The sequence below is a fragment of the Phyllosticta citribraziliensis genome (genome assembly GCF_038025025.1).
Source record: "Phyllosticta citribraziliensis strain CPC 17464 chromosome Unknown J3D65scaffold_5, whole genome shotgun sequence".
Taxonomy (NCBI): domain Eukaryota; kingdom Fungi; phylum Ascomycota; class Dothideomycetes; order Botryosphaeriales; family Phyllostictaceae; genus Phyllosticta; species Phyllosticta citribraziliensis.
This window is the reverse complement of record NW_027117342.1, coordinates 1740038-1760415: the sequence shown is the minus strand read 5'-3', so window position 1 is coordinate 1760415 and position 20378 is coordinate 1740038. Positions and strand designations below refer to the sequence as shown.

Below are 20378 nucleotides of genomic sequence, written 5' to 3'. Positions count from 1 at the left end.
AGAAGGCTTATCGGATTCTTTAATTTCGTGACTAATCCCGAGACTTTTTGATAGACACTCACATGCGAGTGTGTTGAGCTCGCGAGATCACTTCTCGTTTCATCCATGGAAAAGAGGCGAAAAGTATGCGTGACACAAAGGACTCATGGACTACCCCGAAACTGCTGTGTCTCGCTGCTGCGTATCTGCTGGTGTTCTTCTTTGGGTGGGGTACGAGTATTTCTATTTTTCAGGGAGTACTGTGCATTTTCAAAGTTCTGTTCCGAGACCTCTTGCCACTCAGCATCATTCAAGGATGACATCAGCGAAGTGGATTGGTATAAATAGAAGCAACGCTGAGAATCGGCAATACCGAATGACAAAAAGGTAGTTGCGAGACCTCTGCGGCTTTTCCGAATCGGCGTTCGCGATAAGAGAAACTCAAGCAACCTAAACCAACAAGCTTAACGCAGAGAAAGATCCATGTCTCAGAAACAAGGGTTTAAAGCCAACATAATCACGGACGTGCTTGGAATTACCGACCGTCGACGGGAGGAAAGGGTTTTTTTACTTGACTTACTGAGAACGTGTAAAATGAAGTTTTCATGGGAAAGATACAGAGTAATGATTCGAAAACTTGGATAGGATTACCGTCCAGAGATACAAAGCAGAACGAAGTATTCAAACGGAAAAGAGACCCGTCTGTCCCAAGGCCAAGAAAAACAAGGTTTGCTAAAGACTGCCGACGGGCGTCCTTCTTGAGTGACCAGCTTCGAAGTCCAGAGCACTGGCGAAAAGGCAAAGGAAAGGAGGATCATCTTTTTTCTCGTCCAAGAGCCTCCAACTCTTCAACTCCACAGCATTCCACTCGTCCAAGCACATACAACCGCACTTCAACAACCCTCACACAAAACAAACAAAAAATGCTCGCTACCACCACGCAGCCGCCTTAGCCAACAAGCCTGTGCAGGTCAATACGACGAGTAGGGAAAAAAGACAATGGAGAAAGAACTGAACAAAAAGTAGAACTTTTGTGTCCATGCCAAAAGTGCACACTCATCTCATCCAATGGGTATAGCGCCGCACATCGTACAAAATGGATACAGACACCGCCACTTTGTCGATCGGCCGGACTGACTGAGCACAGCCACACGAACATGCGTACACCGCCACAGACCGAGTCCGAAGGGAAAAAATGTGCCGAACCATCGTCTCTCTCTTTCTCAAAGTGGTCAACCCATGACCAAGGGGGATGGGCAGTGTTTGGGGCCGCGAGTTGCCCCTATTCCAGCTCTTTTTCTTCCCCTATTCTCACAATGGAATCTCTTCGTCGCTACTCTATACGATCCCAAAACAGAAGGCGCAAATGAAACAAAAACAAATCACCGCTTCTTCTTCGCATCTTGGCCATGGTTATGGCCGTGGTCGTGCTCGTGGTCATGCTCTGGCGTACTCCTACCGCTAACATCGGCAGCGATGAACTCGTCCAAAAACTCGGGTCCATCACTGGGGCGGTCGGCGGGCACAAAGCGGACCTTGACGCGCTTGACGCCGCGGCAGCGGAGACCGACGCGCTCGCGCACCAGCTCCTCAACGCCCGCCGACTGCTCCACACTCCAGTGACCGGGTACTGACAAGTCGACCTCCATAAGGTAGTTGGGCCCGCTCTTGACTCCCTGCACATGGCGAATTTGTACATGCTGGGTGCTGTCGGCCTCGGCGGCTTCGGTGAAGAGACCGGCGTCGGTGAGGGCCTTGGTAGCGGCGCGGCGCACGCTGTCCTTGATGTCTTCGTCCACCGTCACGTCGACCAGCTCGCGCATGGCCTGGAAGAAGTTTTGGTAGCCGGCTTTGACGACCATGCCGGTAATGATGAGGGAGCCGACAGGGTCCAGCCAGGCGGCATTGGTCGCAAAGTTGGAGGCGAGGATTATGCAGGCGGTCAAGATGGCCGTGTAGCTGTCGACGCGGTGGTGCATGGCGTTGCTATCGAGGACGGACGACTTGCGCTCACGGGCAACTTTCCGGGCTGTGGGGAGGGCGTGAATGTTAGCGCGCCGTGGGGGAATGCAAGATTATCTCGAGTATTGCGATTTCGAGATCTGGTGTCCCGGCCAACGACTTACTTGCATATACTAGCCACTCCTTGACGGCGGCAGATGCAAACAATAACCACGCGGCATTCAAGCTCGGGGCCTCTGCTGCCATGTGGCTTGCGCTGTGACTGTGACCCCCATGGTCGTGGCCGTGGCCATGTCCTAGTCCCAGGAAGTCAAAGTGGGACAGCACGTCGGCCAATTCCGGAGCAAACTGCTGGCTCAGAGTGAGCACCGCAGACCATCCGATTCCCAGACCGCCCATGAGCAGCAACGAGGATACGCCCAAGCTGCCCAGGCTCTCAATCTTGCCAAACCCTGTGGGATATCGTTCCGAGGGTGGTTTGAGGGACCATTTGACCGTGATCAAGGTCATGATATCCGACATCATGTCCGAGAGAGAGTGGAAAGCATCTCCGATGAGCACTATTTTTGCCTGCATTAGCGACTGTCCTGTTCTATCACCCACGTCTCTCGCGACCCTGTAGCAGTAGCGGCACAGACTAACGGAAGCGCTAGTCCATCAGGTGGGTTGATCGAGGAAACGCACTTTTGCTATTCCAGTAGTAGCCAGCCACTCCCTTCCCTATAGCCAGGACGATATTGAGAAAGAGTCCTAGGCGCGTGATGCGCACGGCGGCGTCCTTCTTGTCACTGCTGAGCAACAGCGACGGATCGGTGTGATGGTGATGGCCGTGACTGTGACCCGCATGACCGCGGGTCTGGGTGGCTGTCATGGCTGGGTTTGGGACGATGAGGTTGTGCCGGCGGGAAGCGTAAATGGTCAAAGAAGTAAATCGAGGAAGCGGCGGCAGGGCGGACGGGGCCGAGGGAAGCACAACAGAGCGAGCGGCGGGCGGTGCGGGGGGGGACGAAGCGAGCGACTTTGTTGCTGTCGAGGAGGAAGAATTGCGCGGACCGTGGTATCTTAAGTGCGAAAGCCTGAGACGTAAAAGGGTGGAGGATAAACGTGGCCCTCGATGAACTCCGGCGCCCATCACCCGCGTACCCGCACGGAACGCGTAACACGGACAGGTTGGCGCGCCATGGCTCGGGGCAACGCGCACAAGCATAAGGAAACAAAGAGGTCGAGATGAAGCGCTTGGGCAGGCCTTTTTCGAATACCAAGCAGCAGGAAGTTGAGGCTCTGCGGTGCTGGAGCAGGTTTGAGGTGAGTCGGAAAGGAATCCACTGCGCGCCGAAACGGCGAACCTGATGATGACATGGCTTGCACTCCGTCATCCCCACCACTCCCTCCCCTTCACGCCTTTTCGCACCCAGCCAGCCAGCCGGTCGCCATTCGTAAGCCTGAAACTGAACATTGCAAAGCTACGGGGCTCAGGTCCTTGGCACTTGCTCAGTCCACGCAAGCTTTTGCTTGGCATGCGGTTCCCGGTGCAATTCAGGAGTATAAAACCACCAGCCAATCAGAGCCCTCCTGTTAACCGCCGCCCATCAACACCTCCAGATTGCCAACCTCCCAAAAACAATACCAACGCCGAATCCCCAATGATGCCAAACAAACAATTGACCGCCCATTTCACCCCTGCTTGCCCTGCGGTGGCTCCGGTGACAGCATCGACTGAATCGAAGGAAATCCCCGCTGCGCCTTGAGAGTGTCGGATTTCGATTTCGATTTCGAGCTCTGGTTTTGGTTTTGGTTTTGATTCTGATTCCGGGCTTGGTTGGAGGGCCCGGCTCGATGCGAACCAGCATCGACCGGCGGGCCACATTCCTCTGCCTCGCTCTCAGCGTCCGAGCCTCCGATGCCGCTGTCTTCGCCTTCGTAGTTACCTCGTTCCTTCCGCTGTGCTGCTCGGTGTGCTGCCTGTAGGTTCTTGAGACCACGTTCCATGCACTACATCCCATTCATTAGCTTCCAATTGCTCAAAACGAAGTCATTCTTCTGTGCTTACCTTTGCCTCGACCACTGCCCATTTCTCCCCAACTCGTTCCGCGAGGAGGCTCCACATCTCCTTGCGGACGTTCATGTACTCTTGAGCAAGCAGTTCAAGCTTGAAGCCATCAAAGTCCTCAGCGTTGCGACGCTCCATCAGCCTCTCGTGACGTTTCCTGCAAGCATTTGGCGTCTTGTTTGGAAAGTAGCGAGCAGCGATAGGTTGCCAATTGAGACCTGACGCCCGGGCTTGCATCAATCTGTCGTCGTCCTCCTTGAGCCACTGAGCCGTGCTTCGTGATTGGCCTCCAATGGCTGGAGCAGGCTGTACTTGGATTGGTTCCATTCGGTGGTTGTGGGCGGATGCTTTGACGTCTTTGGGCATGATGGTTCTTGAATCAAGAAAACTCTCCAACGGTTGTCTGAGAAGCAATGCTCGTGGATTGCGAGTGTATTACGCGACTTTCAGGAAAGATGACGACGGAGATTATCGATTACGAAGGGTGGAAATGGAGTTGAGGAGAGTATGCAAGGAAACAAGAGGAAGATACAGACAAGGGAAAGTAAGAGTGCGAATTACCGGTGTTTGGTCTTGCAACCCAAAGGCTCGCCCCCAAGTCATATATACCAACCATTGCGGCGCAGCGGGACCTTCTTGAGTGACGATGAGCTACATTCCAGTGGCTGCGCAAGACCACGGCCTTACCTGGTCTGTCGTCATGAAACGTCTTCCACTTTTGGTACTCGCCATGCGGCTCAAAGAGGAAGCCAAAAGAAGCAAAATTAGCAGTCTTTCAAACTTGAAACCGTCAAGCGGCAGTCATTCACATAGCCGCTCCGTCGAAAGAACGGGGTGCCGCTGCTTCTGGGCCTTGTGAGTGGCCGGCCGCCACGATGAGACCCCGAGGAGGTCCTCAAAAGGGTCCAACGACGCAGGGGTGCGAGTTCTGTGTGGCTCCAGGGCGGCAAGCCGGTGACGTTGGCCAACGGGTGCGCCTCTACGGGTGCGGCAAAGCCAAAAAGGCACCACGGTACTGTACGCGCCTCGGGGAGGTGTAGTCTCGCGAGCGCGATGCGGCTCGGCGGCTACAGGCCATGTCAACGTTGTCGGCGGCTAGAGTGTACCAACTGTGCCTGAGTGGTTGCGCTGCCTTTGCTCCCCACTCAACACCACTTTTGCCCAAGGTTGATAGATGGTGATGGCTGCTTCGAGCCGGTTGATCAAGGCTGAAGGGCTGAAAAGGGCGTTGTGGTAAGAAGACGGCAGTGGGCGCGGTTTCAGCCTCTGCCTTCGCCGTGGAGCCGAGCAAGCTGGGTTTGACTTCGAAGCGCGGCTATTGGCACAGTTTCCGCACAACATGGGAGGGCGATGGGCCGTTCGTCGATCATGGTGTTGGACTCGTAGATGACTGAGATGGTTGTGTTCTGTTCCAATTGCCCGAGTCGAGACACATGTCCAATTAGGCCCAATCTGGGCATCTAGGCGAGTGCCTGGCTCCCTCCATCCGCGTCGTACCCGGCCATCGACGCCGCTTTCACCTACAGCAGATCGCCCGGCCCTGGCTTCTCCGCCGCTGTCGCCTCCGACACACCCATGGTGTCTCTGCAACGACTGGCCCCGAGACTTTTCTCTTTCCTTTTCCACCTCTGAGAGGCCGGCATCCACAAGGCCGGCGCTTGGGATTCTGCCTCGGCCATGGCGCAGGCGGTGGCTTTGCTTGCTGTGGCCGTGGCCGTGAGCAGTGCATCCAAAAGAAATCAAGAGGGCGGTTGATGCCTCTTTGACCGTGGCAGACTTCGTTACGCGCTCGGACATCCTGCCACAATTTTTAGGACGCGTTGGTGCAAGTTCGCGCTAATTGGCAGATAGGGTCGCAGTGCAGCAGCACCAAAGCCTCGAGCACATGTCAATGGAATGCAGCCCCCTGAGTCTTTGGGTACCTTTTCTCAGCCATCGAGTGACCTCCGGCTCAGTCCTCATACGAGTCGGTGTCGACGTGGAGCCCTTATTGCGCACGCAGCATACTGCAAACCATTGGCGTGCAGCCACACTTCCTGTTGTACTTCCACACATTCGTCCCCTTGGGCCGAGTCAGCCCCTCCAGCTCGTGGCGCCCAGCAGAGTACTGCGTTGGTACGGACGAACCTGGCTTTTTTTTTCACGTCTGACGAGGCTTGGGTTCCTTCCTTTGACGTCGCTTCTGCACAGAATCATCATATGACGGCGAGCATTATGAAGCGGGGTGTGCTGGATCGAAAAAGACGACCCCCCGCGAAGTAAGCCGGCCGCATATGACAACAAGACTACTGTACCTTGTCATGGCAGAGGTTCTTGGTGTGCCAGTGCTCGGAGCGGACCCAGCCTGCAACGCCTGCAGCGTCGGGAGCCGGGATATCACGGGTCTGACGCGGACCGCTCATATCCGACTACCCAAGCTGTTTCGCTTGGTTTCCTCTTCGGGATAGCTGAATGGGGCGCGTTCTCGAGATACAGCTGCTACTACTGCGACCGGTATCTCTACAACCAAGGCTACACAGCCGTCACGCCCACGAGAGCCGTCCGCTGGCCCCGTAGTCCCGATCGCCCAAAATATTTCCTGCACAACCCCGTCACGCGCTCTCGACCCTCTGGCCCAGGTCGTTGAGCCGATTCGTCCACGCCGTCAGCTGTAATTTCGGCTTCTTGGAAGAAGACCACCCCAAGTCGCAAGCCAGGTAGATCATGTGTGCACCTGCCGAGCAGCGCATGCTCGGGAGGGAGGGCGCCACGTTAGCCTCTGGTGCGCTAAGATCGGCCCCGTCCGTCCACCCGTGTGCGACGCCTCGCTGTCATACGCGAAAAAAAGGCTCCGCTATAGGCTTCCTGGCCAGCATCAAAGCCACCAGTCCCTTTTGCCAGGACGTCGGTCGCTTCTACTGGCCGGCCTCCCATGCCTCGTCAAAGCCGACGTCTGCTGGAGCTTGGTGTATGGATCGCGGGCCTGTATGCTGCACCCCGGACGCAGGTTCCCAGGACCTACAGACACTGTGTGTCCAAAACCTCTTCCACCCACGAGCAATGCCTAATCCAAGCCCGCCCCTTCACCGCCAGCCACGAGCGCCCCAAGAATCCCGGATTCACCCTTTGAGCCGACCAAAGTAAACAGTCAACATGCGCCTGATGTCATACTGCCTCAAGCTAGGACCCTTGTCCGCTAACTTTTTGTTCTGCTTGCATCCAAGGCGCCCGAGAAAGCTGGAGTGCGTGGGTGCGTGGATCTTCAGCCTGCTGCTCGGGATGTCATCATCCTTGCCTCCACGTCGTGGTCCCTCTTCATGCTCGTCGTATATTAACCGTAGCGTGCCCCTCCGGAACTTGGCCCTCTCACACGTCCAGCACCATCCCATTGAATTGACACCTCTTCTAACCTCTTCCAGCTTCACTTCTGATTCACAATGAAGCTCACTCAGGCTTTGGCCGTGGCATCTCTTCTCCAGGCATCCTCTGCGTAAGTCTCCATGTCTCTGAAAAGAAGCCCTCTCACATGGTGTCCAGCTTGGCCATTCCTCACAAGAAGCGTGCCTACGAGCTTGGTGCGTCACCCGTAAGAGGTGCCAATATTGGGGGCTGGCTTGTCCTCGAACCTTGGATCACTCCTTCAGTCTTTGATCAGTTTGACACGTCGCTGGGGATTGTCGACGAGTATACGCTGTGTCAAAATTCCGACAATGCAGCCGACGTTCTCAAGTCACACTGGGACTCGTGGGTCTCACAAGATGATTTCCAGAAGCTCGCCGACAATGGGTTTTCAGCCGTGCGCATTCCAATTGGTAAGACAGCATTTCCCAGCCTTCCAATTGCACCTATGCATCATGCAGAGCCATTGGATCTAGCAATATCCAAGACTCTTGACACAACTCTCACCCAAAGGCTCCCTTTGGATGCATGCACAACATTGAGCATACAATTCAAAGGCTCATGCCTGAACTGAGTCTGATCTTTTCGTCACTTCGCATCCGGATATGCAACTAACGCGGAACAGGTTACTGGGCTTTCCAAAAATATGGCGAGGACCCATACATCCAAGGGGCAGCGCCGTATCTCGATACCGCCATTGAATGGGCAAGGAACACCGGTCTTGCCGTCTGGATTGATCTTCACGGTGCCCCTCGCTCCCAGAACGGATTCGACAACTCGGGCCAAAAGACGTCGTCGCCAGGCTGGACTACCTATGACTCGGTGTCTGCCACTGAAGAAGTCATAACTATCATTGCCAACAAATACGCCACGGCAAACTACTCGGACGTCGTGAAGGGTATCCAGCTCCTCAATGAGCCACTCATGTCTAACCTCGAGGGAGGTTTCGATGCAACCAAAGCCTACTACGAAAACGGATTCAGCACGGTCCGCGGAGTCGACGGCAGCGAAGCCATGGTTGTTATTCAGGACGGCTTCGTCAATCCGTCCCAATGGAATGGAGTCCTCAGTGGGGAAGGCGTCGAGGGAGCTGTGGTCGACCACCATGAGTACCAAGTCTTTACCGACTCACTTGTGGCCATGTCGGCAGATGACCACAACTCGTACGTGTGCACCAACGCGCAAAACTGGGGCGAGGGCTTCGACAAGTTTGTCGTCGTCGGCGAGTGGACCGGCGCAATGACCGACTGCGCCACGTACCTGAATGGCTTTGGCATTGGCGCACGATACGACGGCACGTACTCGGGATCCAGCTACGTCGGATCCTGCGAGGACAAGAACGACATTTCCAAGTGGAGCGACGAGATGAAGACTGCCACGACCAACTACATCAACGCCCAGCTGGACGTGTGGGAGTACAAGACGCAGGGCTGGTTCTGGTGGAACTTCAAGACCGAAGGCGCGGCCGAGTGGGACCTTTTCAAGCTGATTGATGCTGGTGTGTTCCCGACGCTCGAGGGTCGTACCATTGGGTCCGCGTGCGGGTAGAAAAATCGCATGCAGCGAACAGCGAGTGCTTTTGGGTGTTTGCAATCAACACAGCGCTACGACTATGCTGAGGCAGTCGTTTACGAGTCATGACCCGTCGTCTCTTTCATACCCCTGTACACAGTGAACAGCGAGCCTCTTGCACATACGAAATCAAAGTCGTTGGATGATCCGAAGTTTGGCAAGTGACGAGGGCTGAAGACGGAGCAAAGATCCGGCAAAGGTTAGCTCGATCCAGGGACCCAGGGATTGTGCCGTTTTCCCCAGACTTTTGACCAGTGTGCTGGTACCGGCCCGCTCTCGGACGGCCTAATTCCAACTTCAACCCTCGACTTCCAGTCTCGTGCCCTCTTCTCGTCGATGCTTGCAGGCAGAAGAGAGCCACGCGACATGCCTCGTCCACGTCGGCTAATGTCGCTTTTACCACTCACGGTCCCACGGCAGCTTCTTGATTTCCTCCCACAAGGAAGCCTTCCAGTCGTTGGTTTGCCTCGTGAGTTGTTGGCTCCTGCCTATTTCCTCGCGGAGAATCCCTTGCCACCGCCGCAGCGTCAACGGCACTCGATGCGACTCGTCGCCCACCACGGTCCTCCTCCACCAACAGCGCTAGTCACGGCTTTGTCGCCCACGGCCATGAAGCGGCGGGGGCCGAGATGACGAGTCGCGAATACAACAGACATCGAAAAACTTTTACCCCACACTCCAGACCGCGGCAATCTCGCCTCCGTCGTCATGCCGCTCACTCTCAGCCTTGCGCAGCTCATCAGCCCATTCCACCCCTGCGCTATGTAAATCCGGCTTAGCGGTCTCTGGGGAAGGCGTCTGTACCACGACGCCTCATTCCTTCTTGGGCAACGACGCAGCAGACCTGATGCGACCTTCTGGATATCCCACGGCACTTATGCGACCCAGAGTGGGAGAGAGACTTTTTGTCTACTTTACAGAAGTAGAGCAGCAGGTGTACATGCGATGCGCTTACTCACAGCGGTGGCGGCGGGCAATCCACATGTACCTGTAATCAGTCCTGTTCGGCGACCCACATATCTAACTACTTCTAACATGCTAGAGTGCTTACTTGCAGCAGCAGCGGCGGCAGCCATTCCCCCACACCAATTCTACAACCTGGTCACTTTCCTTTTCTGTCTACTTGGAGAGGGAGCTCTACGTTACGGATTTACGTGTTGTGCAGATCTACCCGCATCGCGATGCCGAGACGTCTTCTTTTCTCTTTTTTCGGCTCGGCATCATTCTCAGGTTGCACATATAGAGAGAGACCCCGCCACGATTGCCTCTGCCCCACGTCCGTGGCGGACGGAGAAGCTCAGCAAGTCACTTTCTCATCACCCCGAATCTCTGCTCGCCACCGCCGCTGCACTGTCATCACCATCCTCATACCAACCGACCAACCGCTTTCCATTTTCGCCCTGCCCTTCCCACCACAGAAGAGGCGCTGACAGCACTGATGGAACGTAATTGGTAGCTTGCCCAAACGGGACTAGCACCATGCAAAAGGGCGAATTAGGGAGTTTCCGCCGCCCGCGACAGCCAAGTTCGCACGTAGTGATGGGTTGGTTTGGACGACATGACGGCGTTTCAGCCTTTGCCCCTCCTCGGGATCCGAGCGACTGGCTTGCTTTTTTCCTTTCTTTCTGGCTGACAGGACACGTGGGCGAAGGGAAAACCATGTGTGCGTGTAATTCGAGGACAAGGGGAAGCAGGTGGAAATTGGGAGATGGTGTTGCTCTTGTGACTATTGCGTCGTGTGGTACGTACGCCGTCACTCAAGCACGCGCTCGCCTTGTTCCCTTGTCCAACTTTCTGGCGTCGCTGATGAGTGCCTGACTAAGTGGTAGGTTGTGGATGACTGACTGCGTGTTCAGGTGGCTGCGTGGTGAGTGCCCATCACCAGCGCAAGCAAAGCCACAATAAGAGCAGCGGCGGCAGCCATCCGTCAACCAACCTAAGCCTACCCACTGCCCTACCTCGACAAATCCACAAAGCTCGGGGCACGTCGCATTGTTGCTTCGGCATTCTTCCCACATCCAGCAGGAGAGTTTGCTCTTCTCACATGGTCTCTCTGCCTACCACAAATCCTCTTTCTCCCATTCACAACTGATCTGACCGTCTTCGCCCCTTCTTTACGTACGCATGACGCAGCCTTTCCTTCACTGCACACTGTCTGGAATCATCCAGCTTGGGAGTCTGTCTCTGCCTGCTCTCCGTCAATTTATCCATTATCCTCGGCCCATAGACAGCCCCCAAAAAGGAACCGAGCAATGGAGCTGTCACCGGTTGCTGTGAATTCCAGAGACAACGCGCTGGCATGCAGGCCGCAACATCTTTCCGTCTGCCGTTGCGCTGCGTGACATAGCTTCTACACACTTCCTTCTTTTTTCTTCTACAGTTACTTTTACAATTTGACTGCTTTCTTTCTTGGGTTTATCTCGATCCACGTGCTTGGCCCAAGAGATCCATGCATTTCAGTTCCTTTACCCTCGTGTCCGGAACTGTCACAACCTGCGTCTTCACCTCTTCAAGTAAACTCCCCTGTATAATACCAAACCTCGACCCAATCTGCCATCAATCCATCGTGAGACCCGAGTTTGATTCTCGACGATGGAACTACACAAAGATTCTTTTTTACTTGCTCGTGGGACGAGAGAACAGTCTCTCATTTTGCTCTTTCATTAAGATAGCTATGGAAGGGACAAGTAAGGCAAATGAATGCTCCCAAACTCCACGCGTGATGCCAATCGGCGCAAGGGGAGAGAAAGGTCAAGAAACATTGTCCTCCACATCCGCATCAGCGTCGCCATCATCAACATTCATGTCCGGATCACCATCAGAGCCCGTAGCATGGGCATCCCCATCAGCATCCCCGGCATGGTCAGTGGCTCCTGTGGAATCGGGGACGTTGGTGTCTGTGCCCTGTGGTTCACACGGTCTAAAGGGTCGATTGGCGGCTACGACGTCATCGATGGATTTGGCGCATTCTCTGGACGGCTTAACGTTTGTGTCGCCAGATTTGCTGCTGTTGGTACCAGGGACCTTGATACTGATGAGGCCAATCATCATTATTGCAAATTCCAAGGGCCCCATGCCAGTAATCTCGCTCCAATGGGCTAGTTTGAGTCGGACACCGGCTGTTTCTAACTTCGTTCTGTCCCAAAATTGGCCGTCCTCGGCCTCGGTCCTCACCTGTTGGACAAGCGCGTCGAACTTGTTCTGTGCCTCGACGCTCATGCTGGTGCCAGGGCCGGTATGTGTATCGGCTGTGCTAGACTTGACCTTGTCTGTTGGACCAGACTCCTGCCTGCTGGTTGAGGGAGGGGTAGCAGCGCCCTGGTACTCCTGTACGAATCTGGCACCGATTCCATTGAGTGTCCCCGCAACTGAATGCTCCGTAACTTCATGATTGCTGGTCTTGATGATTTCCTCGTCACTCTCTTGAGGAGCGTTCAAGAGATGCGTCACGTCTTCATCATCGTCGTCGGAATCCGAGCTCTCATCGCCGGAATCAAAGCCTTCATCGCTGGAATCAGAGGTCATCCCGGAATCAGAGCGGGCAAACAATTCATGATCAAACAAATTCTCCAAGGATTCCGGGCTGCCATCGAAGGTGCCGTTTTCAAAGTTGTAGCGTGGCGGGGCCTGCTCGGGAAAAGGCTTGTTCGGGTCCATGATGTCGGCTATTGGGAGCAGTCGTCTGATGATGCGCGGTAATTGCGGGAATTCTTCGCAAAGGTCATCGAGAACCTTCCGGGTGAAGATGGCTGGCGGTCGAGCTGGAGGGGACGGGAAACTGCAAGTGGAAAGGGTCAGTATGTCGATTGGTAGACGTATCACAGCAAACTGTACATCGGGGACATTGCTCACAGTAGTCCCCAACCCCCGGGCGGAAACAACAGGAAAACCGCCTTGGAGAATTTCTTCTCGAATTCGAGCAGGTGCTTCCCGAAGTCGACTAGTTGTTTGAACATCGGCAAGTAGGATCTGAGTTCTTTCCGAAGGTCGACATCTTTATGCCTGAGCACTGTGAAGACTTGAATTGCCGCCCAAGCGGTCATGATTTCTTTAGCGGTTTTTGGCGTTTTGTCGGTACTGACGATCCGTGCAACGTCCGGGTCCAACTTCATGAATCCCATCAAACGCCCGTCCTTTTGTCGACGAAGGCGTTTGATCCTGTTCATCTGCCGGGCTAGGTCAGACGCCGAAAACAAGCGCCAAAAGTCCCTCTGTTCAAACGAGATCCCGTGAAACGAGAGTTTGGTGTGCCCTTTCTATGAGTTGTTCCTAAGGAGCGTTCGAATCGGTGTCGGGAAACCTCTGAAGAGTCCGCGCAGTTCAGAGAGTGTATCCATGACGCATTTGATGCCATCCTCGGTGAGCATTCTTGATATGTAAACAACGAGCCGGCGTAACCAGTAGGCATTGCACATGCCGGATTTGCTCTCGCGCCACCCCGGGTCTGTCATGATATGCTCGAATTCGAGCTCGGCCAGGTCAGAGATCCGCCGCTCTTTCTTTTCCAGGTCATCTTTTGTGACATAAACGTCTGATTCGATGTAATCGGGGTGGTCCGGCCATCTCGGCTCCTCCTCCTCCTCCCAGTCGCATGCCCTGAACGCGAGCTGAAAATCTTGTAAGCTTCTGTCGTCCTCTCTCAAGATCTCAACTTTTTTCATCCATTCTTCGACGCAGCGTCCGCCACTGTCATCTTCATCGACTTCCCGCTTTCTTTTAGGAGGAGTGACTTCCAGAATCCTTTTGAGAGGCATGCTGCAGATTTTTCTTGATCTCAACAGTTTTTCCCTTGCCCGTTTGAGAGGGCCCACAGCCTTCTGGATCTGCTTATGTTGTTGGAACTGCTTCTCCAATCCTGTAAGGGTGCCTTCTCCAAGCTTGATGAGAATGCCTTGAATGGCGTGCAATCTATTTGCACGACTGCCGTCAATATCATTAGGCTTTTCACCCATGATGTATCGTCGAATGATTGGCTCTATCGTATGAATGTTGTTGTAGTTGATTTCCTGGTCGCATAAGTCAGACGAGGCGACCAGATGGGAGAGGATGAAGGGGATGGGAGAGAGATTGCTCACATCCCGAACTTGGTGGGGGTCGTCCTCCTCGAGTGAGGATGAGCTGGAGCTCGAGTGGGTGGATGGCATCGCTGTCCTGTCAGTATCGCTCGTCAGAGAGCCCGTCTGGCAGTGTCAACTCACTGATGCTTTAGCGATAGTATGTGAGAAGAAGAATGGGCGGAGAGACAGTGTATTATTCAACAAGCAATGGTGATCCAGAGAGATGCAGAGTGGGTGAGTTGGAATGAACGGGTTGGAAGATTTGGCCCGGGGGCAGTCGTGACTTCCAAGTCCAGATCAGTGAGCTGTGGTCAAGTTGTGCGCAATATCGGCAGTGCAAAATGCAAAGCAGAAGCAGACAACCTGAAGTCGGCTGGATCCCTGCGATGAAAAAGTAGATTTCCAATCCTACAACCTACCTGCCTTTTTTTCATCGCCATCACGCTCTTGCGCTAGGTCTGCTTCGCGCTACGCTCTCGCATAGGTACAGCAAAGGCCGTCAGTCATCGAGTAAAGCGTACACATGTGATCGCCATTCAGCCGTCGCCGTTTCATCTCAATCTTCATCAATTCCATCCTTCTTGAATCTCAGTCGCCTGCCGTCTCTCTCACCAGCCAGCATATCCACAAAACGCTCTGCCCGCCGAACTGGACCTTTCAGGCCATTTCACCCCCCGAGAGGAATCTTCAGTCGAAGTCTAGACTGTACACACCAACATTCTCACGCGGAGTGATCCCTTGACGAGAACGTTTCAGTCAGGAGCTTGACTGCTCAAGACTGATCTATCCACCTCCCAAGACAAAGAAATCAGCATGATGGCTTGGAAAACAACCACCGTTTGAAAGACGAAACAAAAGATGGAGAGCGTATGAGGTGAAGTTGATAAGCCAGGAGGCTGGCCATCGTTGGAAACAAAATCAAAGGAAAAAAGAGCGGGTACCAAGAAAGGAAATGCTTGAGAAGACACAGCCGTGTCGTGAAAAGACCACCAGCCGAATGAAAAAGTATGGTACATGTAAGAGATCCATCGGCCAGCAACATGCCACCGACGATGCTAAATGATTTTTGTCGCAGGGTTTCAGTGAGGTCTCGAGTTCGCACGCTCTCCTCTCGAAGTTGCTAGTCCGAGATAATTCCAATTCAGACTGAGCTGGCTTTGCCCTAGTCGGCGTGGCCTTCCTCAACATCTTTCATGTATTTCACGAACGACTTCTTGTGGACCAGGCCCGCAAAACGACCGTCTTTGAGAACACAAATGTAGCGCAGGCCCAGCTTGACAAAACACTCGTAAACGAGGTCCATCGGGGACCGATATTCGAGAGCCACGGGTGCCTGTTGAAGCGTTAGTATGTTACACAATTCATGATCAATAGTTGGTGGCCACATACCGGGTCAATGTGCGGCGTGAAGTCAGTTGGATCGTCGTCGTTGTCGCCCTCAGGGTCCTCGCGTGCGTTCCAGCCCACCTCGGGTGACATAAGACACAAGGAGTTCTCTTCGCTATTGAGTTTGTCCAAAGCAAATTCCAGATCTGGTGCCGGAATCAATCCAACGAGAATGCCGTCCCTCACAATTGGCAGCCCGCCGTCAAGCTCGCCGGCCATCTGCAAGTGACCCAGTTGTGTGCGCAGCTGCTTAGCTGGTACAAGAGGCGAGTTTGTGATATCAATCACACGTTCCTCACGGGGCCGCGGTGTAATGTCGCCCAAAACAGAGGTGAAGACGGGCCGGATTTTGTTGTCGAGGAAAGGGTAGGCATTCATGTTGGTAAGCAAGTCGTAGATGCTGAGGGGTTCGATGGCGTCTGCCGTCCATTTCGAGACCAAAACCCCAAGCGAAAAGGGCAGAACGTGGTCAAGAGATCCAGTCAACTCGAAAAGAATGACGGCTAGGGTGACAGAAAGGCGCGTTACGCCGCACATTGTGGCGCCTGCAGCGACCATGGCATAAACTCCAGGCACCACGCAAGATTCGGGACTGTCTTCGATGTGGCAGGTTCCAAAAAGACCGGTCGAGGAGTAGTGCAGAGCCAGGTATTGCACAATATGCCCGACCATACGACCCATCAGACCTCCGACCACCATGGACGGGACGTAGATGCCAGCAGGAAGTTTGATGCCAAATGTGATGACCGTGAGCAGAGATTTGATGACAAAGGCGACGAAGAGGTACCAGATAATTTCAGGAATTCGGTCCTTGGTCGCACACAGCCCAGTGCCGCTGCCTGTAAACGTATCGCAGGGGCTGGCAAGCTCAAACAACAATTCGGTGACAGGGAGTTTGGTGTAGCGGTTCCAGAAGCTGACGACTCCTGTCAAAAGCGCAACAAGGAAAACTTCCAGGAGAGGAGTCTTCTTGATGATTGGGATGCGCCGAAAAGTTTGAGCCCAAAATTTGGACGCCTTTATGAAAAGCGCACCCAAGAGACCTCCAAGGGCTCCAACGCAGACAAAGGCGACAAGCTCGAAGAATTTCCAGTCCGTCAGGTAGCGCACCTCGAATAGCACAATTTTGCCGGTACCATATGGATTGAGGAATTTCAAAGTCAGAGCGGCCGCTATGCAACAGAAAAATGTGCGGAACAGAGTCTTGGGAGGGAAGTAGTAGCTGACTTCCTCCAAACTGAAAAGGACGCCGCCTATGGGAGCACCAAAGGCTACAGCCACACCGCTGGCGGCGCTGGCGCTGAGAACTTCACGGCGTTTTGCGTCGTTGTGGTTGTACTTGGCAAACAAACGGCAGGCGATGTTTCCTATGCACGTGGCAATGTGGACATATGGGCCTTCTTTGCCCAGGCTGAGGCCGGATGCAACGCTGAGGACCAAAGCCACCAGCTTGATGGTAAGAGTGCGCAATCCAAGGTAGCCGTGAAGCACGAATCCACTCAAAATGACCCTGACCTCGGCAACACCACTGCCGGCGGCGGAGTAGTACACCATTGGTGGCCGTTTCTCAGACGTATCCTCCAGGGGGCTAATACTGCGCTTCCTGCCTTCGTCCTTCTTTCCAGACTTGGTCGAACTCGAGGTGAGGGATTCGGCGCCCAGGTCCTCGTCGAGGGTGGCCAAGGAGAAGCGCGAGGGGATGACGGTCTTGGTGGTCAGAGTGAGGCAGCTCGACAGCATGGCCAAGACGATGACGAAGAGAATGAAGGCACCGTATTCTATCCAAATGTCGTCAATCTTCTTGTTCAGGACCACGTTGGACCACGACTCCCATTCGGAGCAACCCGTAGCACCGAGACAACACTTCTTCTTATTCCAGTACCAGTGGGTGGTGCAGTATCCGCCTTTGTAGTCGAAGAGAACCGTCTCGGTGACATTGACAAAATAGGCGGCCATGGCGGTCAAGACTCCAATGATGGCAACAAGGACCCATCCTTGAGCGCCATCAAACCATGCTTGTATCCTTCCTCGCAAGTCCTTTCGATTGCGGAGGTTCTTGACTCGGTACGCGTCGGCGATGCTGTCGTGGACCCAGTCTGTGGAGGTGAATTGGTCATACCAGACGCGGTCGTCACGAAGTACAGGTTGGCGGGACTCTATCAAATCGGCCTCTACCTCGGCCATTAGCAAATCGAATTCTGGGTCGTGCTGGTCCATGGCTGTGCGTGTTGGAGTGCAAACATACCGAGAGTGCGGCGGCGCTCAGCGCCCAGAGCGTCGACGAGGCGGTTGCTAAAGGACTGTCTGCGGCTAGTGTGACGGTTCTTCCTGATGCTGCTATTGTGCCGTCCCGCAAAGGGGCGCGGGGTGGCAGGCGTTGTCGCATAAGCGCGCAGGTTGTCCCTATTCCCCAACAGACTGGAGCTCTCGTCGACGGTGCGGTTGGGCAGGTGGTGGTGCAGATCAAGGGCCGAGGGCCGCTGCTGGGAACGCCCGAACTTGCGGCCTGCCTCCGGCGAGGGTGGTACGGTGCGGCCGCCTGCGCTCTGGCGGTCGAGATAGTAAGACGAGTCGAGCAGCGATTGAGGCTCGTCGTCGGGGTCGTCATCGGAGCGATCGTGCTCGTAGTAGGAGGAGACGGATTTGGGCATGGTGGACAGACGGATGGCCCCAGGGTCGCAGGACGAACAAGCGGCGCCGGGAGGATGGGCGAGAGGTAGTCGGTATTTAGTGGGCTGTCGAGATGCGACAGCTAGGGTAAGGTAGGGTAGCTTCAACGTGAGCTGTGAGATCTTCGCATGGGTTTCGACATGACTCTGCCTGACGGGGGAGCAGCAACGGGCACGCGCGATGGCGACAGACCCGACCGGGGTGGAGACGAGCACGATGGACGGCCTCGTGCACCCTTCCTTTGGGAACTAGCACAACCACTCTTAGAGGTGTTTGTGTCTCCGTCGCCCTTTGTTTCGCAGAAAGCCTTCGTCGCCCAGCCCCGGCATCATCCATGCTCCGTCCGCAGTATTTGCCAAATGCTCTCGAGCTTCAAATTCCGTCATGTCTGGTCGTCGCCGTGCATTCTGCCGACTCGTCCGCATAACGGGCGCCCTTGATAACGGCCGTCCGAGCCTCTCAACGCTCTCCTCTCCACCCTCCACACCTCCGAGACCCTGCGCCCCGCCCAGCCAGCTACTCGTGCCCCATGGTCAGTCCGAAGGCGCATCCGCGTGCTGCTCCCCATCCAGCCATCCCTGACTGACCTCCCCAGCCTGCCCTGTACGACGAGTTTCTTCTCTTCGGAGGTGCGAGACATGCTTCCCCGCCTGCAACCCCTTGATGAACTGACCTTGGCCTGGACGCCAGACTCCATCACCCAGGCCTCTGCGCCCAATGACGGCTTCGGCTTTGCTGCCGCCCTGGCCAAAGGTACTTGCCATGCCTGGGTCTGCTCGTGCGCCAATCAGACTGAAATCTTCACAGCATACGCACGCCGTCTCGATGTCGTAAATCGGGGTTTCAGGTCCGCCGCCTGCACTACACTTTTGCTTTCAGGTCCCGCTCTGCAGTTGGCTGACCAAAAGCAGCGGCTATACCACCGAACAGGCCCTCAAGGTGCTTCCGAGGTTTATGCCGACTCCAGACCATGCCAAAGTGCGCCTGATGGTTGGTGCTCCCGCTCTCATCCGCCCTCGTTTCATGGCTGAAATCCCAGACCGTTTTCTTCGGGGCAAACGATGCCTGTGTCAAGGGTGGCTCCACGGGCCAGCATGTTCCTCTGGAAACGTACGTGGAAAATCTCAAGGCGATTTGCACTCACGACGTGGTCAAGGCGCACAACCCGCGCCTGATCATCATCACGCCGCCTCCGATCAACGAGTGGAAGATGGAAGCTACCGACCAGGCTAAAGGCCACAACGGTCTCCAGCGCACGGCCGAACAGACCAAGACGTACGCCAATGCCGCGCGCAAGGTTGGCGAGGAGCTCGGGATCCCAGTTCTAGACCTCTGGACCATTTTCATGAGTAGGGCTGGCTGGGTGGCCGGTGAGCCGCTGCCGGGATGCAAATCAGTCCCGAGAAATGACCTCATCGAAGAGCTCATGTACGACGGTGCGTGTTGATTTTTGGCTGTCTTGCTCTGCGCCTGTTGGATGTTGACTGTTGTTCCAGGCCTGCACCTGTCGCCCAGGGCGTACGAGATTGTGGTTGAAGAGCTGCAGAGTCTGATTGCCTGCGCCTACCCAGATCAGATTGCCGACGAGCTGGCCCCCGTGCTTCCTAATTGGAACGATGGTGATGCCTGGAAGAAGTTTGAAGGTGGGTGCAGCAAATAAGGCCAACCTCTCGATGGCGGAACCCAAGGCACGGTAGTCAGAACAGCGAATGCCAACACGAATGGTGCATGATTTTCCTGTGATTTGCTTTGTAAAGGCCGAGAGAGGAAAACAAGCCGGCAGCGGGCTGAGGTCGACCGAAGTGAGGTGCGGTGGGCTGTACGGGCAGGATGTCTGGTCATGGCGTCAGGGCCGTCACTGGCTGGCTCCCGGTCCGCTACCTTGGCTCGGGGAAGCACATGTTATGAACCAACCACCAACTTTATCGCTTCCATTCGCACCCTCTCTTCCACCTCATTCTCTACCCACCGCTGCGCCCGCGCTGTCACTGCTGCCGAGTCTAGCGACGAATACCATCTTTGAAATATCCCACCGCTGCCACTCATCCAACTACGTCCCGAACTCGTGTGTTGCTCCTGCTTCGTTGCTCACATCCCTCGCTCGCTCTCAACCCTCCCATCTCGACTCGCCACGCCTTGGCTCCCGCCCTTTTTCACACGCTCGATCCCACGCTGCGCCCGACTCCGACGTGCTCGACAATTGACCTAGGTTGCCTTCACCGACGCCCCCTTATCCTGAGACTTGTCGCTCCAACGACCGCTCTCCGCAGCCCCGCGTCCAGTGTCGCTACCAAGTCCCTCCGACTTCTCCGCCCCGAATCCGT

At 55.0% G+C, this 20378-nt stretch overlaps 9 protein-coding genes across 9 annotated transcripts; 3 read left to right on the top strand and 6 right to left on the bottom strand.

Moving 5' to 3' along the window:
* Positions 1–1361: 1361 nt before the first annotated feature.
* Positions 1362–2812, bottom strand: J3D65DRAFT_645627 (putative cation efflux family protein; the record flags this gene model as incomplete). Its single annotated transcript, XM_066802220.1, has 3 exons — positions 1362–2008; positions 2106–2501; positions 2626–2812. 3 exons carry the CDS (start codon positions 2810–2812, stop codon positions 1362–1364), a joined length of 1230 nt encoding a protein of 409 aa, XP_066656321.1.
* Positions 2813–3319: 507 nt separating this feature from the next.
* J3D65DRAFT_337424 (uncharacterized protein) lies at positions 3320–4721 on the bottom strand. The gene is made up of 2 exons (XM_066795459.1): positions 3992–4721; positions 3320–3933 (listed from the first exon to the last, which is right to left on the bottom strand). Exons 1-2 carry the CDS (start codon positions 4355–4357, stop codon positions 3616–3618), a joined length of 684 nt encoding a protein of 227 aa, XP_066656320.1. The 5' UTR covers positions 4358–4721; the 3' UTR covers positions 3320–3615.
* Positions 4548–6343, bottom strand: J3D65DRAFT_338646 (uncharacterized protein). Its single transcript, XM_066795461.1, has 5 exons — positions 6119–6343; positions 5914–6053; positions 5107–5789; positions 4679–5058; positions 4548–4623 (listed from the first exon to the last, which is right to left on the bottom strand). The coding sequence occupies exons 2-4, from the start codon at positions 5925–5927 to the stop codon at positions 4793–4795; spliced, it is 963 nt and encodes a 320-aa protein (XP_066656319.1). The 5' UTR covers positions 5928–6053; positions 6119–6343; the 3' UTR covers positions 4548–4623; positions 4679–4792.
* A 1064-nt stretch (positions 6344–7407) lies between these two features.
* Positions 7408–8917, top strand: J3D65DRAFT_602627 (glucan 1,3-beta-glucosidase; the record flags this gene model as incomplete). Its single annotated transcript, XM_066798135.1, has 3 exons — positions 7408–7460; positions 7508–7782; positions 7995–8917. 3 exons carry the CDS (start codon positions 7408–7410, stop codon positions 8915–8917), a joined length of 1251 nt encoding a protein of 416 aa, XP_066656318.1.
* Positions 8918–10302: 1385 nt separating this feature from the next.
* Positions 10303–11388, top strand: J3D65DRAFT_337547 (uncharacterized protein). Its single transcript, XM_066795460.1, has 2 exons — positions 10303–10682; positions 10798–11388. The coding sequence occupies exons 1-2, from the start codon at positions 10421–10423 to the stop codon at positions 11031–11033; spliced, it is 498 nt and encodes a 165-aa protein (XP_066656317.1). The 5' UTR covers positions 10303–10420; the 3' UTR covers positions 11034–11388.
* Positions 11389–11467: 79 nt separating this feature from the next.
* Positions 11468–13595, bottom strand: J3D65DRAFT_338955 (uncharacterized protein). The gene is made up of 2 exons (XM_066795463.1): positions 12794–13595; positions 11468–12719 (listed from the first exon to the last, which is right to left on the bottom strand). The coding sequence occupies exons 1-2, from the start codon at positions 13105–13107 to the stop codon at positions 11693–11695; spliced, it is 1341 nt and encodes a 446-aa protein (XP_066656316.1). The 5' UTR covers positions 13108–13595; the 3' UTR covers positions 11468–11692.
* Positions 13198–14085, bottom strand: J3D65DRAFT_602625 (uncharacterized protein; the record flags this gene model as incomplete). Its single annotated transcript, XM_066798134.1, has 1 exon — positions 13198–14085. The coding sequence occupies one exon, from the start codon at positions 14083–14085 to the stop codon at positions 13198–13200; it is 888 nt and encodes a 295-aa protein (XP_066656315.1).
* A 689-nt stretch (positions 14086–14774) lies between these two features.
* J3D65DRAFT_338953 (chloride channel) lies at positions 14775–18363 on the bottom strand. The gene is made up of 3 exons (XM_066795462.1): positions 17630–18363; positions 15388–17555; positions 14775–15331 (listed from the first exon to the last, which is right to left on the bottom strand). Exons 1-3 carry the CDS (start codon positions 18033–18035, stop codon positions 15161–15163), a joined length of 2745 nt encoding a protein of 914 aa, XP_066656314.1. The 5' UTR covers positions 18036–18363; the 3' UTR covers positions 14775–15160.
* J3D65DRAFT_622616 (SGNH hydrolase-type esterase domain-containing protein) lies at positions 18219–19981 on the top strand. The gene is made up of 7 exons (XM_066800088.1): positions 18219–18586; positions 18650–18683; positions 18745–18807; positions 18862–18901; positions 18966–19044; positions 19094–19490; positions 19551–19981. Exons 1-7 carry the CDS (start codon positions 18584–18586, stop codon positions 19712–19714), a joined length of 780 nt encoding a protein of 259 aa, XP_066656313.1. The 5' UTR covers positions 18219–18583; the 3' UTR covers positions 19715–19981.
* Positions 19982–20378: the final 397 nt, after the last annotated feature.